The sequence below is a fragment of the Lampetra fluviatilis genome, chromosome 49, assembly GCF_964198595.1.
Source record: "Lampetra fluviatilis chromosome 49, kcLamFluv1.1, whole genome shotgun sequence".
NCBI lineage: Eukaryota > Metazoa > Chordata > Hyperoartia > Petromyzontiformes > Petromyzontidae > Lampetra > Lampetra fluviatilis.
The window spans coordinates 3425908-3441679 of NC_136323.1; the positions used below are offsets into that span (position 1 = coordinate 3425908).

Consider the following 15772-nt stretch of genomic DNA (forward strand, 5'->3'; position numbering starts at 1 on the left):
GTGGGACAAAGTCATTGTTATGCAAGTCCAAGTCGAGTCGCAAGTCATCAAATTCATGACTCGAGTCTGACTCGAGTCCAAGTCACATGACTCGAGTCCACACCTCTGCTATCAGCATACCCCATTTTCATTTATTTTACCCGAAATTAACTCTGTCACTTATGATTGCAAGTTGTTGCGAGTCAGTGACTGCTTTAGTGTTAAAATATGGTGTTGTATTTTTAGGATAGTGAGTTTATAATATCATTTTATGTAGATATTCACATTTATTTAATATTTTTCTTCTACAGTTTTTTTTTAAAATGCAATATTTGATATCTCAAAAACCCGATGTGATAGACAAAAACTGATGCCAGATTTGGAATCAGCACCCCAAAATTACATTAAAACCGTTGGAATAGCTTATGCCAGTAAAAGTGTGTTGACCAGTGTTATCTTAACCGGTGCTGGGTCCTCCCTAGGTCGACTCGGCCTCAAATAAGTACCTGGTGCGGTGTGTAAATACCGGGCGTGGTGCTGGCCATTCACCCTTTCGTGCGCCGTGCCGGCCTTCATAGGTGCTCGCGAACAGCACTTGCCCCAACAGCCTGTTAAAGGCTACACGGGGGTCTTTGTGTGTGTGTATGTGTATGTGCGTGTATGTGTGTGTATGTGTGTGTGCGTGTGAATGTGTGTGTGTATGTGTGTATGCGTGTGTATGCGTGTGTATGTGTGTGTGTGTATGTGTGTGTAAGTGTGTGTATGTGTGTGTATGTGTGTGTGTATGTGTGTGTATGTGTGTGTGTATGTGTGTGTTGTGTGTATGTGTGTGTGTGCGTGTATGTGTGTGTATGTGTGTGTATGTATGTGTGTGTATGTATGTGTGTATGTATGTGTATGTGTGTGTATGTATGTGTATGCGTGTGTATGTGTGTGCTGCACGCGCGCGTGTCTGTGTGGGTGACGGAGTGAGCGTATGTGTGCGTGCGAGGATGTATGTGTGTTCTCGTGGGAGAGATTGAGTGAGTGCGTGCCTGTGCGCGCGCGCGCGCGCGTGTGTTGCGCGTGCGTGTCTGTGGGGAGCGGTGGCGCAACGGTTAGCGCAGTGCGCTATGAACAACCGGCCACCCGAGTTCGATTCCCGCTCACGGCTAATGACAGTGGCGATTATCTGAACCGGTCCTGGGGCTCTTCTAGTCGACTCAGCCTCAAATGAGTACCCGGTACAATGTGTAAATAATAAATATGTTCACGAGGGAGACAAAGGCGGCCGGGCGTGGTGCTGGCCACTCACACCCTTTGTGCCGTGCCGGCCTTGATAGGTTGTCGTCAGCAGCACTTGCTCCAACAGTCTGTTGAGGCTATTCGGGGGATCTTTGTCTTTGCATTTTTGTGTTACGCGGGAGCGGTGGCACAGTGGTTAGCGCACTGCGCTACGAACCCGGCCACTCGAGTTTGATTCCCGCTCATAGCTGACATTGGTGACGGATAACTGAACCGGTCCCTGTGCCTCTCCTAGGTCGACTCAACCTAAATTAATTGGTCTGTGAATGTGTGAAAATATCAGCAGTGGGGAGACAAAGGCGGTCCGGCGTTTTGCTGGGCACCCAGCCCCTCGTGTGCCGTTCTGGCATTCATAGGTGCTACTCTCACCCTTTATGCCGTGCCGGCCCTTATAGGTGCTCGTTAGCAGCACTTGCCCCAGCAGTCTTTTAAGGCTACAAGGGGATCTTTGTATTTATATATATACAGGTATGTGAGAGTGTGTGTGGAGGGGAGTAGAGTGAGATGAGAGGGGAGAGGTAGGAGAGTGCGTGGAGGGGAGTAGAGTGAGATGAGAGGGGAGAGGTAGGAGAGTGCGTGGAGGGGAGTGGAATGAGATGAGAGGGGAGAGGTAGGAGAGTGCGTGGAGGGGAGTAGAGTGAGATGAGAGGTAGGGGAGCGCGTGGAGGGGAGTAGAGTGAGATGAGAGGGGAGAGGTAGGAGAGTGCGTGGAGGGGAGTAGAGTGAGATGAGAGGGGAGAGGTAGGAGAGTGCGTGGAGGGGAGTGGAATGAGATGAGAGGGGAGAGGTAGGAGAGTGCGTGGAGGGGAGTAGAGTGAGATGAGAGGGGAGAGGTAGGTGAGTGCGTGGAGGGGAGTAGAGTGAGATGAGAGGGGAGAGGTAGGAGAGTGCGTGGAGGGGAGTAGAGTGAGATGAGAGGGGAGAGGTAGGAGAGTGCGTGGAGGGGAGTAGAGTGAGATGAGAGGGGAGAGGTAGGAGAGTGCGTGGAGGGGAGTGGAGTGAGATGAGAGGGGAGAGGTAGGAGAGTGCGTGGAGGGGAGTAGAGTGAGATGAGAGGGGACAGGTAGGAGAGTGCGTGGAGGGGAGTGGAGTGAGATGAGAGGGGAGAGGTAGGAGAGTGCGTGGAGGGGAGTAGAGTGAGATGAGAGGGGAGAGGTAGGAGAGTGCGTGGAGGGGAGTGGAGTGAGATGAGAGGGGAGAGGTAGGAGAGTGCGTGGAGGAAAGTGGAATGAGATGAGAGGGGAGAGGTAGGATAGTGCGTGGAGGGGAGTGGAATGAGATGAGAGGGGAGAGGTAGGAGAGTGCGTGGAGGGGAGTAGAGTGAGATGAGAGGGGAGAGGTAGGAGAGTGCGTGGAGGGGAGTGGAGTGAGATGAGAGGGGAGAGGTAGGAGAGTGCGTGGAGGGGAGTGGAGTGAGATGAGAGGGGAGAGGTAGGAGAGTGCGTGGAGGGGAGTGGAGTGAGATGAGAGGGGAGAGGTAGGAGAGTGCGTGGAGGGGAGTGGAGTGAGATGAGAGGGGAGAGGTAGGAGAGTGCGTGGAGGGGAGTGGAGTGAAATGAGAGGGGAGAGGTAGGAGAGTGCGTGGAGGGGAGTGGAGTGAGATGAGAGGGGAGAGGTAGGAGAGTGTGTGGAGCCAAGCTGCCCAGCCCAGTCAGCCAAACTTTGTTGTATACTGTATATAATATACTGTAGTATGTTGAGACCCCCCCCCCACCCTGCTGCCCCCCCCCCCTGCTGCACCCCCAAGCAGCAGGGGGCCACGCAGCGCCGCCTCCACCACCACCAACCACCACCACCACGACCTGAGGTTTCATTTCTTTATTCGGATTCTTTTTTTACACGAAGCGGATCGTGCGGAGTCCGCGACCAAGAGTGCTTAGATTAGCAGCAGCTGTGGAATGAGGGGGGGAGGGGGGAAGCGAGGTGGGGGAGAGGGAGCCGACCCCCCCCCCGCCGCCGCCGTGTTCTCTCCTGTGTCTCCACCTGAGTCCCATTCAGCGAATCTCCCCGCCTGTCTCCGCGCTTCTCCTGTGTGTCCCCTCCGCAACATGTTCAATGTGTCTTGCACAACTACGTGTGTCTCCTCGTGTCTCCCCGTGTACCCCCGTGTCTCCCCGTGTCTCCCAAGTGTCTCTCCGTGTCTTCCCGTGTCTCCCCGTGTATCCCCGTGTCTCCTTGTGTCTCCAAGTGTCTCCCAAGTGTCTCCCCGTGTACCCCCGTGTCTCCCCGTGTCTCCCCGTGTCTCCACTTGTCTACCCGGTATCTCCAAGTGTCTCCAAGTGTCTCCCCGTATCTCCCTGTGTCTCCCCGGTGTCTCCAAATGTCTCCGCGTGTCTCCCCGTGTCTCCCCGTGCCTCTCTATGTGTACATGTCCCCACGTGTACCTATGTCCCTCAGGTGTCTCCAATCCATGTCCCCCTTCTGCGACTCTCGTCCCCCGTGTCTCCTACCTGTGCCTCACGTGTATCGTGACCCCCTGTCTCTCTCATCGTGTCTCTCTCCTCGTGTCTCTCTCCTCGTGTCTCTCTCCCCGTGTCTCTATCCTCGTGTATCTCCCCGTGTCTCTCCTAGTGTCTCTCTCCTCGTGTCTCTCTCCCCGTGTCTCTCTCTCCGTGTCTCTGCTCGTGTCTCTCCCCGTGTCTCTCTCCTCGTGTCTCTCTCCGTGTCTCTCTCCACGTGTCTCTCCTTGTGTCTCCACATGCTTCCCAATATCTCCCCCGTGTCTCCCTCTCTCCTCTCCCCATTCTCTGTCCCGCCATCTCCCGACATCTGCCTCGATGCGTCCGTCTCTCTCCGCGTCTATTTACATCCCCACCCCGTGTCGTCTCCTCGTCTCTGCTACTGCCATGAGGTAAAAGCTCGCAAGGAACGATTTAGCAAAAACAACAACAACAACAACAACAACCAACATCAACAACATCAACAACAACGTTTACAACTTGAACAACAACAACACGATAGATACATCGATACCGAATTCACGGACGACCTGATCCCTATCAGAACCAGGTCAATCCGCAGACCCAGAGTGGGGTATGTGTGGGGGGGGGGGGGGTCCCGGTGAGAGGGGTCTCACATAAAAGGGGGTCCCAGGTTAATAGGGGGTCCCAGTTCGTGGGGTTACCCAGGCAGAGGGATTGTCAAGTCTTGTATCGGGGGTTCCCACCCAGATACAGGGTGCCCTGCGTTTCAGGGTCTTGGATTACGGGGGGGGGGGGGGGGGTGGGCGGGGGGGTCTCGAGTCGTGGGTCTTTGGGGGTTCCAGATAGAGGGGGTCCTAGCAAACATGGGGTCAGCAGTGGCAAAGTGCTGCACTTGAATGAATCGGCCGGAATAATAAAAACTCACCGCGACCCTAAACCACAACACCTCCTCCCCCCTTTGCTCCTAGTGCTGTAGGGACGTTCAATGTGACGTCATCCCCCAGTCAAGTTAAAACGGGGGGGGGGGGTGTAGGGGGCGGGGGAATCGTGGGGAACCCCCTCCCCTCTAACCCCCTCGACCTCTAACCCCCTCGACCTCTAACCCCCTCGGCCCTCACCACGTGTGAACCCGGTCTCTGCTCCTGTTCACTCACGGATTCGGTCGTGCACACACTGCACTTGCCCGATGATTGGTAAACACGGTCATCTCAAGTGACGCTTAGAATGCTGATTCACATGAACTCGAGGGGTTGTTGTTTTTTATATCAACACACACACACACCCGTACAAAGACAAAGATCCCCCACATAGCCTTCGCAGACTGTTCGGGCAAGTGCTGTCAGAGAGCAACTATAAAGGGTGGAATTGCACACGCACGAGAGGGTGGGTGGCCAACATCACGCCCAGTTACCTTTGTCTCCCCAGTGGCAATGTTTACACATTGCACCAGGTACTCATTTGAGGCCGAGTCGACCTAGGGGAGGCCCAGGACCGGTTCAGCTAACCACTGCGCAACTGCGCCACTGCTTTTCTCGAAGGGGCACATACGTACACACACACAAACATACACACAAGACCCCTCCACTTAAAATTTGAATTCATGCTCTCTGTTGCGCACATATACGCGTGCGGTCTCTACTGCAATTCAAAGCCACGCGCCTTCACCAATCATCAGGCGAGTGCGACGTGCATTCCGAACCGTGCACGTGACCAGAGGAGACGGTGACCACGCCCACACCGGCGCACGCGTTCACCCAATCGCCTAACGACTGGCCTTGTTCTCTCGCGCTGATTGGATCGCGGGAGCCCCGCCCCATGTTAAGCCACGCCCTCAAGGTATCCCCCCCGCCCCGCCCCCCTCAGTCTATAACCCCCCCCCCGCCGCCCCCTACCCAGAGGTCGCAACCAGGTACCCGATACCCGTACCCTACCCGATACCCAGCTACCCGTACCCGGCCGGGTACGGCTACCCGTTTGCGACCCTGGTGCGGCCGGGTACGGGTACAGGTAGGCCGTGAGTCACTGGTGAGTCACCGTTTGTCACTCATTTCCCAACGTCTTGTCTCTTCTCACAATTCAAGTTCCTAGAATCAACCCACCCGCGCCTGCAACGTGGCTTCATCCCAGAGGTCGCAATCAGGTACCCGATACCCAGGTACGGGTAGGGTACGGGTACGGCCGGGTACGGGTACCCGTTTGCGACCCTGGTGCGGCCAGGTACGGGTACGGGTAAGGAATCAAAACCCGTTTGCGACCTCTGCCCCTACCCCACCCTCTTGGCGTGCAGCATCTCCAGCAGGAGGTTGTTGCAGGGCACCTCTCCGTGCAGGTGCTTGCAGTAGAGGTATTCCTCGGCTTGTGCGCTCAGGGCTCTCATCTCGGGCAGTCTAAGCAGCAGCTGTCCGAATCGGTCTCCGGCTTGCTGTTGCCCTTGCTGCTGCTGCTGCTGAAGATGGGGGTGATGGTGGTGGGGATGGTGATGGGCGTGGTGATGGGGGTGGTGGTGGTGGTGGTGCGAGCCTGCGCAGCGCAAGGTGTACTCGAGCAGAGCCGAGTTCACCTGCTCCTGCACCTGCTCCACCAGCCGAGGGTTCTCCAGGGGCTTCACGTCTAAGGAGGAGAAGAGAAGAGGAGGTGGGGGGGGGGACAGTTGGGGGAGAGGTGGGAAATGAAGGGAGATCATAAGGGGGAGGTTGGAGCAGCAGGAAGGGGAGAGCGTCAAGATGAGGTGGGAGGAGGGAGGGAAGAGGAGCAGGGGGGTCAGGCCAGAAGGGGAACGAGGAAAACAGGAGGGAGAAGAGGTGCACAGTTCAGGTGAGTTCAACAGGGCTGCGGGCAGGCGTGCACAGGTGAGTGTGCAGGTGAACGCTGAACAGACACGTGTGCGTGTAGGTGAGTGTACAGGTGAGTGTGTAGGTGAGTGTACAGGTGAGTGTGTAGGTGAGTGTACAGGTGAGTGTGTAGGTGAGTGTACAGGTGAGTGTACAGGTGAACGCTGAACAGACACGTGTGCGTGTAAGTGAGTGTACAGGTGAGTGTACAGGTGAGTGTGTAGGTGAGTGTGTAGGTGAGTGTACAGGTGAGTGTACAGGTGAACGCTGAACAGATACGTGTGCGTGTAGGTGAGTGTACATGTGAGTGTGTAGGTGAGTGTGTAGGTAAGTGTGTAGGTGAGTGTACATGTGAGTGTGTAGGTGAGTGTACAGGTGAGTGTGTAGGTGAGTGTACAGGTGAGTGTACAGGTGAACGCTGAACAGATACGTGTGCGCGTAGGTGAGTGTGTAGGTGAGTGTGTAGGTGAATGTGTAGCTGAGTGTACAGGTGAGTGTGTAGGTGAGTGTACAGGTGAGTGTACAGGTGAACGCTGAACAGATACGTGTGTGTGTAGGTGAGTGTGTAGGTGAGTGTGTAGGTGAATGTGTAGGTGAGTGTGTAGGTGAGTGTGTAGGTCAGCAGCCACGAGCCAGATTTGCTCCCTGACCCCGTCAAGTGACACATCTGGTGGGGGTGGCTATTTAGGGGGGGGAGGGGTGGAGCAGGGGGGGGTGACAAAATTAGGGGGGAGAGATGCAGGTGATAGTTCGATTCCCGCTCACGGTTAACACCACTGACGATTATCTGAACCGGTCCTGGACCTCCCCTAGGTCGACTCAGCCTCAACTCAGTGCTCTACCTGGTGCGGTGTGCAAGCTTCGCCACTGGGGAGACAAAGGCGGTCGGGCGTGGTGTTGGCCACCCGCCCCCCTCGTGTGCCGTGCCGGCCTTCATAGGTGCTCGCTAACAGCACTTGCCCCAACAGTCTGTTACAGCCTATACAGGGGATCTTTGTCTTTGGTACGGACCACCCCACCCCTTTGTGTGCCGTGCCGGCCTTCATAGGTGGTGCTGCTGCTACTCGCGAACAGCACTTGCCCCAACAGTCGGATGCTTGGAGTCGGGGTGGTGGAGGTGGAATGGAGTTTGTAGGGTAGAGTTGAGATGGTGGAGCAGGCGGGAAGAGGTTGGTGGGATGGGGGTGGAGTTGGGGGGAGTTGTGATGGATTCGGGGTGGAGGTGGAGTAGTGGAGCCGTTGTGAGCGAGTCGAGGGGTGGAGGTGGAGTGGTGGATCCGTTGTGAGCGAGTCGAGGGGTGGAGGTGGAGTGGTGGAGCTGTTGTGAGCGAGTCGAGGGGTGTAGGTGGAGTGGTGGAGCTGTTGTGAGCGAGTCGAGTGGTGGAGGTGGAGTGGTGGAGCTGTTGGGGGCGAGTCGAGGGGTGGAGGTGGAGTGGTGGAGGTGGAGTGGTGGAGCTGTTGGGAGCGAGTCGAGGGGTGGAGGTGGAGTGGTGGAGCTGTTAGGAGCGAGTGGTGGAGTGGTGGAGTGGTGGAGCTGTTGTGAGCGAGTGGTGGAGGTGGAGTGGTGGAGGTGGAGTGAGAGATCACGGGGGAGTTGGATCAATGTCTCGACACGAGTCCTCGCCGCGCTTCATGTATTATGCAGCCGAGGTCGGCGGAGACGAAAAATCCATCGGGGGGTGTGGGGGGCGAGGGGTGGGGATGGGGGGAGGGGTGGAGGGAGGGGGGCGGGGGGGTGGAGGGGGGGGTGCACCCCCCGGCCCCCCCCCCCTGATATTCCGCGACTCCCCATGACTTCCTCCGCCTCTCCCACTCAACTCTCCGTTGACCATCGCTCCTTCCTATCCACTCACCTCGAGTGTATCGAGGTGAGTGGATAGGTGAATAGGTGAGTGGGGAGTGCTTAGCGCGCTGCGTCGCGTACGACGCCGATTATCTAAAACGGTCGTGGGCCTCCCCTAGATTGACTCGGCCTCAATTGAGTAGCTGGTGCGATGTCTAACTATCGCCACTGGGGGGACAAAGGCGGCCGGGCGTGGTGCTGGCCACCTACCCCCTCGTGTGCCGTGCCGACATTAATAGGTGCTCGCTAACAGCACTTGTCCCAACAGTCTGGTAAAGGCTATACGGGGGATCTTTGTCTTTGTGGCTAAATTTAGCCGGCCTTAATAGGTGCTCGCTGACAGAACTTGCCCCAACAGTCTGTTAAAGGCTATAGGGGGGATCTTTGTCTTTGTATACACGAGTGGCTACTTGTGTATAGAGGTGAGTGTACAGGTAAGTGTCTATATGTTCATACGGCACAAGTGAGTGTGTGTCCATAATGATCAGCACATTGTAAAAGACACGCCAATATACAAGCGACAAAGATCCCCCGTGTAGCCTTCACAGACCTGGGTGGGGCAAGTGCTGTTAGCGAACACCTCGTAAGGTCGGCACGGCTGCCAACACCACGCCCGGCCGCCTTTGTCTCCCCGGCGGCGACGTTTACACACCGCACCGGGTTACTGATTTTACGGCTGAGTCGACTTAGGGGTAGGCCCGGCACCGGTTAAAATATTCGTCACTTTTTCGATTTAAAGCTTTCGTGACTGCAGGGATTCATCTTCTTGGTTCTTTCGGTAAAGTCACGTAGAAGGAAAATAATAAAATAATAAAAATAAAACATAATAAAATAATTCTCACGACGTTTCGGCTACAACGCAAGCAGCCGTCCTCAGGTGAAGAAACGTCGTGATAATTATTTTATTACGTTTTATTTTTATTCTTTTATTATTTTCCTTCTACGTGACTTTACCGAAAGAACCAAGAAGATATTCGTCACTTATTAAAATCGTGATCAGCAATGGACCTATGGTTCCATTCCCGTTCCATTCCTGACGCTAACCACTGCGCCACCGCTCCCTGCACAGTTACCCCCCCACCACCACTCCCCCCTCTCCCTCCCACTCGTCCCAATGGTGAATAAATCGTGCCGCGTTATGGAATTGCCTCCTTTGAACGCCAGCGGTCGCGTCTTCATTACGAGTTCATTTGATTTCAATCACATTGTCTCCCCCCCACTCCCCCCTCCCCACTTTGTATTGTGCCTCCCCCGCCCCTCCCTCTCTCTCTCTCACGCCTCTTTGTGTTGGGCCAAGCGCTGTTAGCGAGCGCCTATTAAGGCCGCGCGCACACACACACAAAGGTAAAGACCCCCTCCCTCATCCTCCACCTCCTATAGCCTTAACATCCACTTCGGGCAAGTGCTGTTAGTAGCGAGCAGCGAGCACCTACGAAGGCCGGCACGGCTCACACGAGGGGTGCGTGGCCAGCGACCACACCCGGCCGCCTTTGTCTCCCCAGTGGTGATGTTTTACACATCGCACCAGGTATTCATTTTTTTGTTTAGGCCGAGCCGACCTAGGGGGAGATCCGTGAGCGGTTCAAGATAATCAGTGACGGTGTTGGTGGCCCTGGTAGCCTCCGTCGACTGCTGGGTCAAGTGCCGCTTTCGTAGCGCAGCGCGCGGACCCCACTGCACTACCGTGCCCCTCCGGCCGCAAAGGCGCACGCGCACGTGACGCGCGCACGTGGCGCGCGCACGTGGCGCGCGCACGAGGCGCGCGCACGAGGCGCGCGCACGAGGCGCGCGCACGAGGCGCGCGCACGAGGCGCGCGCACGAGGCGCGCGCACGAGGCGCGCGCACGAGGCGCGCGCACGAGGCACACGCGCACGTGGCACACACGCAAAGATAAAGACCCACCCCCCACCCGGCATAGCCTTTGCATACCGTTGGGGCAAGTGACGTAAGAGCTCGCCTGCTAAGGTTGCGTTGGGAGGCGTGGTACGGACACCACCTACGCCCGGCCGCCTTTGTCTCTCCCCAGAGACTTCGAGCAAAGTCGAACCCAATGCCGAGCTAGCCACACTATGAGTGGAACCCATCAAAGCTCTCTAACCCTGTTAGAACATCACGAGCATTCACATCATTCGCTCGACCGTGCGTATCAATGCTCGTGTATGTACCTGTGTGCGTGTGTGTGTGTGTATACATGCTGGCTAGCAGAGCGGTAGTGTAGCAGTTAGCGCGAACCCGGCGACCCGAGTTCCCCTAGATCGACTCAGCCTTAACGGGGGTGTAGAAAACATCTTACTTGATACAGCAATCGTGCTGTGACGGTTCCACCTGAAGACGGAGGCTTGTGTTGCCTCCGAAACGTCGTGATTTTTATTTTATTTTTAATTAACTTTTATTAATTAAAATGTTTTAACCTACGTGACTTTACGGAAAAAACCTAAGAATATGAATCCTTGCAGTCACGAAAGCTTCAAATCTAGAGACAAAGGTGGCCGGGCGTGATGCTGGCCACCCAACCCCTCGTGTGCCGTGCCGGCCTTTAATAGGTGCTGCCACTCGCTAGCAGCACTTGCCCCAACACGCTGTGGGGAGGGGGGGGGGGGGCTCTTTATCCTGTATATTTGAATGATCGCGTGCACTGCGCTAGGAACCCGGCGACCCGAGTCCGCGGCTAACGGCAGTGGCGATTGTCTGAAGCGCTTCTTGGCTCTGATGCTTGCTAGGAGCACTTTACCCCAGAGTATCCACTCGGCTATCCGGGGGATCTTTGTACATCTGCGTGTCAGTGTGTGTGTGAGAGTGTCTGTGTGTGTGTGAATGTGTCTGTGTGTGTGTGAATGTGTCTCTGTGTGTGTAAGTGTGTCTGTGTGTGAGTGTGTCTGTGTGTGAGTGTGTCTGTGTGTGTGAGTGTGTCTGTGTGTGTGTGAATGTGTCTGTGTGTGTGTGAATGTGTCTCTGTGTGTGTAAGTGTGTCTGTGTGTGAGTGTGTCTGTGTGTGAGTGTGTCTGTGTGTGTGAGTGTGTCTGTGTGTGTGTGAATGTGTCTGTGTGTGTGTGAATGTGTCTCTGTGTGTGTAAGTGTGTCTGTGTGTGTGAGAGTGTGTCTGTGTGTCTGTGTCTGAGAGAGTGTCTGTGTGTGTGTGAGAGTGTCTGTGTGTGTGTGAGTGCGTTTGTGTTTGTGTGAGTGTGTGTGAGAGTGTGTCTGTGTGTGTGTGAGAGTGCCTGTGTGTGAGAGAGAGTGCCTGTGTGTGTGAGTGTGTCTGTGTGTCTGTGTGTCAATGGTCCCCCTCTTTAAGAAGGGGGACCGCACAGACTGTAACAACTACAGGGGCATCTCACTCCTCAGTGTGCCGGGAAAGGTCCTGTCAAGGATTATTCAACATCGCCTTGCTAGGCACGCTGAGGAGAGGCTTGCGGAGCCCCAATGCGGCTTCAGGAAAGGGCGGTCCTGCACAAATTCCATATTTTCTGTCAGTCTGCTACAGCAGAGGTGTAGGGAACTCCAACAAGACCTACATCTCTGCTTTATTGACCTGGTCAAGGCCTATGATACCATCAGTAGGCCTGGGCTCTGGGTTGTTCTTCGTGCGGAGTCCCTGACCCTCTGCTCACGATAATTAAGGACCTTCATGACGGTGAGCTGGCCCGGGTAAAACTACGTGGCCGGGAGTCAGAGCCTTTCCCTGTACAACTTGGGGTGCGACAGGGATGTCCTCTGGCTCCCACATTAGTTAACATCTGTTTTGACCATGTAGATCGTGATGCCTTCAATAGCTGTACCGGAGAAATTTCCATTTGGTACAGATATAATGGGAGGCTGATCGATGCCCGGGTGCAATCAAGGGATGGCTCCCTATTGGTCAAACACGTTATGTATGCCGATGATTTGGTAATAGCTGCTCATTCAGAGGAGGAGTTGGAGACGCTGCTGCTGAGACTGGTGCGTGCCACTAAGAGCTGGGGCCTTACCATCAGCCGCACCAAAACTAAGCACCTGCTTGGGTATTTTGTACCATCGGACACTCCAACCCCACAACTCCCAATCGGTGATGGGGCAGTAGTGGAGAGAGTGGAGAGTTTCCCATACCTGGGCAGTGTGCTTATGACCGGCTCCAGTTTAACAGAAGAGGTCTCACTCCGAATCAGTCGAGCGGCAATATCTTTTCATCGGTTGCGTAACGCTGTGTGGAAGCTACCTGGTCTGTCGCTCCGCACGAAGCTTCAGGTCTTCTCGGCCACAGTCATTCGCTCCCTTCTCTACGTTTGCGAAACGTGGACCCCCCTAATGGAGCATCTTCGCCGGTTGGAAACATTTAGGTTGGCCTGCCTACGATCCATCCTGGGTTTAACCAGGCTGGATTGTGTGAGGAGCTCACAAATCCTTGAAAGATCTGGGCAAAGTCCCATCGGTGAACTCCTCAGGAAGGCAAAGCTGCGTTGGCTGGGTCATGTAGCCCGCATGCCCAGCCACCGCATGCCTAAACAGCTTTTGTTCTACCGGATCGAGGGGGCTAAACGGGCGCGGCACGGGCTAGAGAAGAGATGGAGTGATGTGGTACAGGAGGACGTGGAGCTGAGTGGACTTGTCGATGACTGGTATCAGCAGTGTCAAGATCGACCTCTGTGGAGGAGGCTCGTGAAGGACGCTACTGGGCAGTTGGAGGCAGTCGCCCTCCAGCAACAACGGAGGGCGGAGGAGCGACGCTCACAACAACGAGCGGAGCGCCGGGTGGCTAAAGCACAGCAAGTTGGCACAGTAGGGGGCACAGGTGGTGCATCAGCCAGTCGTCTCGGTCATCTCAGTCAGTCGACCCGTGGCACCTGCTGGGTCTGCCCCGTGACCTCCTGCCAGCGGGCGTTCGACACTTCACGTGATAGCCTCAAGGTGCACATGGCCTGACACAAGCGTCGTGGTGACGTCACCGCCACTTAGTGGCGAATGGCAGTTGTTGTTCTGTGTCAATGTGCGTGAGAAAGTGTCTGTGTTTGTTTGTGTCTGTGTGCAATTGCAGTTGGGAGCGGTGGCGCAGCGGTTAGCGCGCCGTGCTACGAACCCAACGACCCGAATTCCATTCCCGCTCACGACCACCAATATCTGTGACGATTATCTGAACCGGTCCTGCACCTCCTCTAGATCGACTCGGCCTTAAGTGAGCACCTGGTGCGATGTCTAAATATCGCCACTGGGGAGACAAAGGCGGCCGGGCGTGGTGCTAGCCACCCATCCCCTCGTGTGCTAGTCGCGAACAGCTCTTGGTCTAACAATCTGTGAAGGTTATACGGGTGATCTGTCTCTTTATATGTCTGTGCTTTCGCTTCTATCCTTGTGGGTGGGTGAGTGAATGAGGTGAGTGTGGGTGAGTGAGCGAGGTGAGTGTGGGTGAGTGAGCGAGGTGAGTGTGGGTGAGTGAGTGAGCGAGGTGAGTGTGGGTGAGTGAGCGAGGTGAGTGTGGGTGAGTGAGTGAGCGAGGTGAGTGTGGGTGAGTGAGTGAGGTGAGTGTGGGTGAGGTGAGTGAGCGAGGTGAGTGTGGGTGAGTGAGCGAGGTGAGTGTGGGTGAGTGAGTGAGGTGAGTGTGGGTGAGTGAGCGAGGTGAGTGTGGGTGGGTGAGTGAGCGAGGTGAGTGTGGGTGAGTGAGCGAGGTGAGTGTGGGTGAGTGAGTGAGCGAGGTGAGTGTGGGTGAGTGAGCGAGGTGAGTGTGGGTGAGTGAGTGAGCGAGGTGAGTGTGGGTGAGTGAGTGAGGTGAGTGTGGGTGAGTGAGCGAGGTGAGTGTGGGTGAGTGAGTGAGGTGAGTGTGGGTGAGTGAGCGAGGTGAGTGTGGGTGGGTGAGTGAGCGAGGTGAGTGTGGGTGAGTGAGCGAGGTGAGTGTGGGTGAGTGAGTGAGGTGAGTGTGGGTGAGTGAGTGAGCAAGGTGAGTGTGGGTGAGTGAGTGAGCGAGGTGAGTGTGGGTGAGTGAGTGACGTGAGTGTGGGTGAGTGAGCGAGGTGAGTGTGGGTGAGTGAATGAGGTGAGTGTGGGTGAGTGAGTGAATGAGGTGAGTGTGGGTGAGTGAGGTGAGAGTGGGTGAGTGAGCGAGGTGAGTGTGGGTGAGTGAGCGAGGTGAGTGTGGGTGAGTGAGTGAGTGAGGTGAGTGAGGGTGAGTGAGGTGAGAGTGGGTGAGTCTGAGTGAGTGAGGTGGGTGAGTGAGTGAGCGAGGTGAGTGAGGGTGAGTGAGGTGAGAGTGGGTGAGTCTGAGTGAGTGAGCGAGGTGAGTGTGGGTGAGTGAGCAAGGTGAGTGAGGGTGAGTGAGGTGAGAGTGGGTGAGTCTGAGTGAGTGAGCGAGGTGAGTGTGGGTGAGGTGAGTGAATGAGGTGAGTGTGGGTGAGTGAGTGAGGTGAGTGTGGGTGAGTGAGTGTGGGTGAGTGAGCGAGTGTGTGTGGGTGAGTGAATGAGGTGAGTGTGGGTGAGTGAGTGAGCGAGGTGAGTGTGGGTGAGTGAGTGAGGTGAGTGTGGGTGAGTGAGTGAGGCGAGTGTGGGTGAGTGAGTGAGTGAGCGAGGTGAGTGTGGGTGAGTGAGTGAGCGAGGTGAGTGTGGGTGAGTGAGTGAGGTGCGTGTGGGTGAGTGAATGAGGTGAGTGTGGGTGAGTGAGTGAATGAGGTGAGTGTGGGTGAGTGAGGTGAGAGTGGGTGAGTGAGCGAGGTGAGTGTGGGTGAGTGAGCGAGGTTAGCGTGGGTGAGTGAGTGAGGCGAGTGTGGGTGAGTGAGCGAGGCGAGTGTGGGTGAGTGAGCGAGGCGAGTGTGGGTGAGTGAGCGAGGTGAGTGTGGGTGAGTGAGGCGAGTGTGGGTGAGTGAGTGAGTGAGGCGAGTGTGGGTGAGTGAGCGAGGTGAGTGTGGGTGAGTGAGTGAGGCGAGTGTGGGTGAGTGAGTGAGTGAGGTGAGTGTGGGTGAGTGAGCGAGGTGAGTGTGAGTGAGCGAGCGAGGTGAGTGTGGGTGAGTGAGTGAGTGAGGTGAGTGTGAGTGAGCGAGCGAGGTGAGTGTGGGTGAGTGAGTGAGCGAGGTGAGTGTGGGTGAGTGAGTGAGGTGAGTGTGGGTGAGTGAGTGAGTGAGGTGAGTGTGGGTGAGTGAGCGAGGTGAGTGTGGGTGAGTGAGTGAGTGAGGTGAGTGTGGGTGAGTGAGTGAGTGAGGTGAGTGTGGGTGAGTGAGCGAGGTGAGTGTGGGTGAGTGAGTGAGTGAGGTGAGTGTGGGTGAGTGAGCGAGGTGAGTGTGGGTGAGTGAGTGAGCGAGGTGAGTGTGGGTGAGTGAGCGAGGTGAGTGTGGGTGAGTGAGTGAGGTGAGTGTGGGTGAGTGAGTGAGCGAGGTGAGTGTGGGTGAGTGAGCGAGGTGAGTGTGGGTGAGTGAGTGAGTGAGCGAGTTGAGTGTGGGTGAGTGAGTGAGGTGAG

General features: G+C 55.9%; 1 protein-coding gene across 1 annotated transcript in view; it reads right to left on the reverse strand.

The window, feature by feature from the left end:
- LOC144948350 (nuclear receptor subfamily 5 group A member 2-like) overlaps positions 1-15772 on the reverse strand; it is a 113639-nt gene that overhangs the window by 44978 nt on the left and 52889 nt on the right. Inside the window, exons 9-10 of the mRNA XM_078877777.1 lie at positions 6211-6296; positions 5954-6120 (exon numbers count right to left, since the gene is read on the reverse strand). Of these exons, the coding sequence (XP_078733903.1) occupies positions 5954-6120; positions 6211-6296 (253 nt within the window). The remainder of the gene's footprint in view (positions 1-5953; positions 6121-6210; positions 6297-15772) is intronic.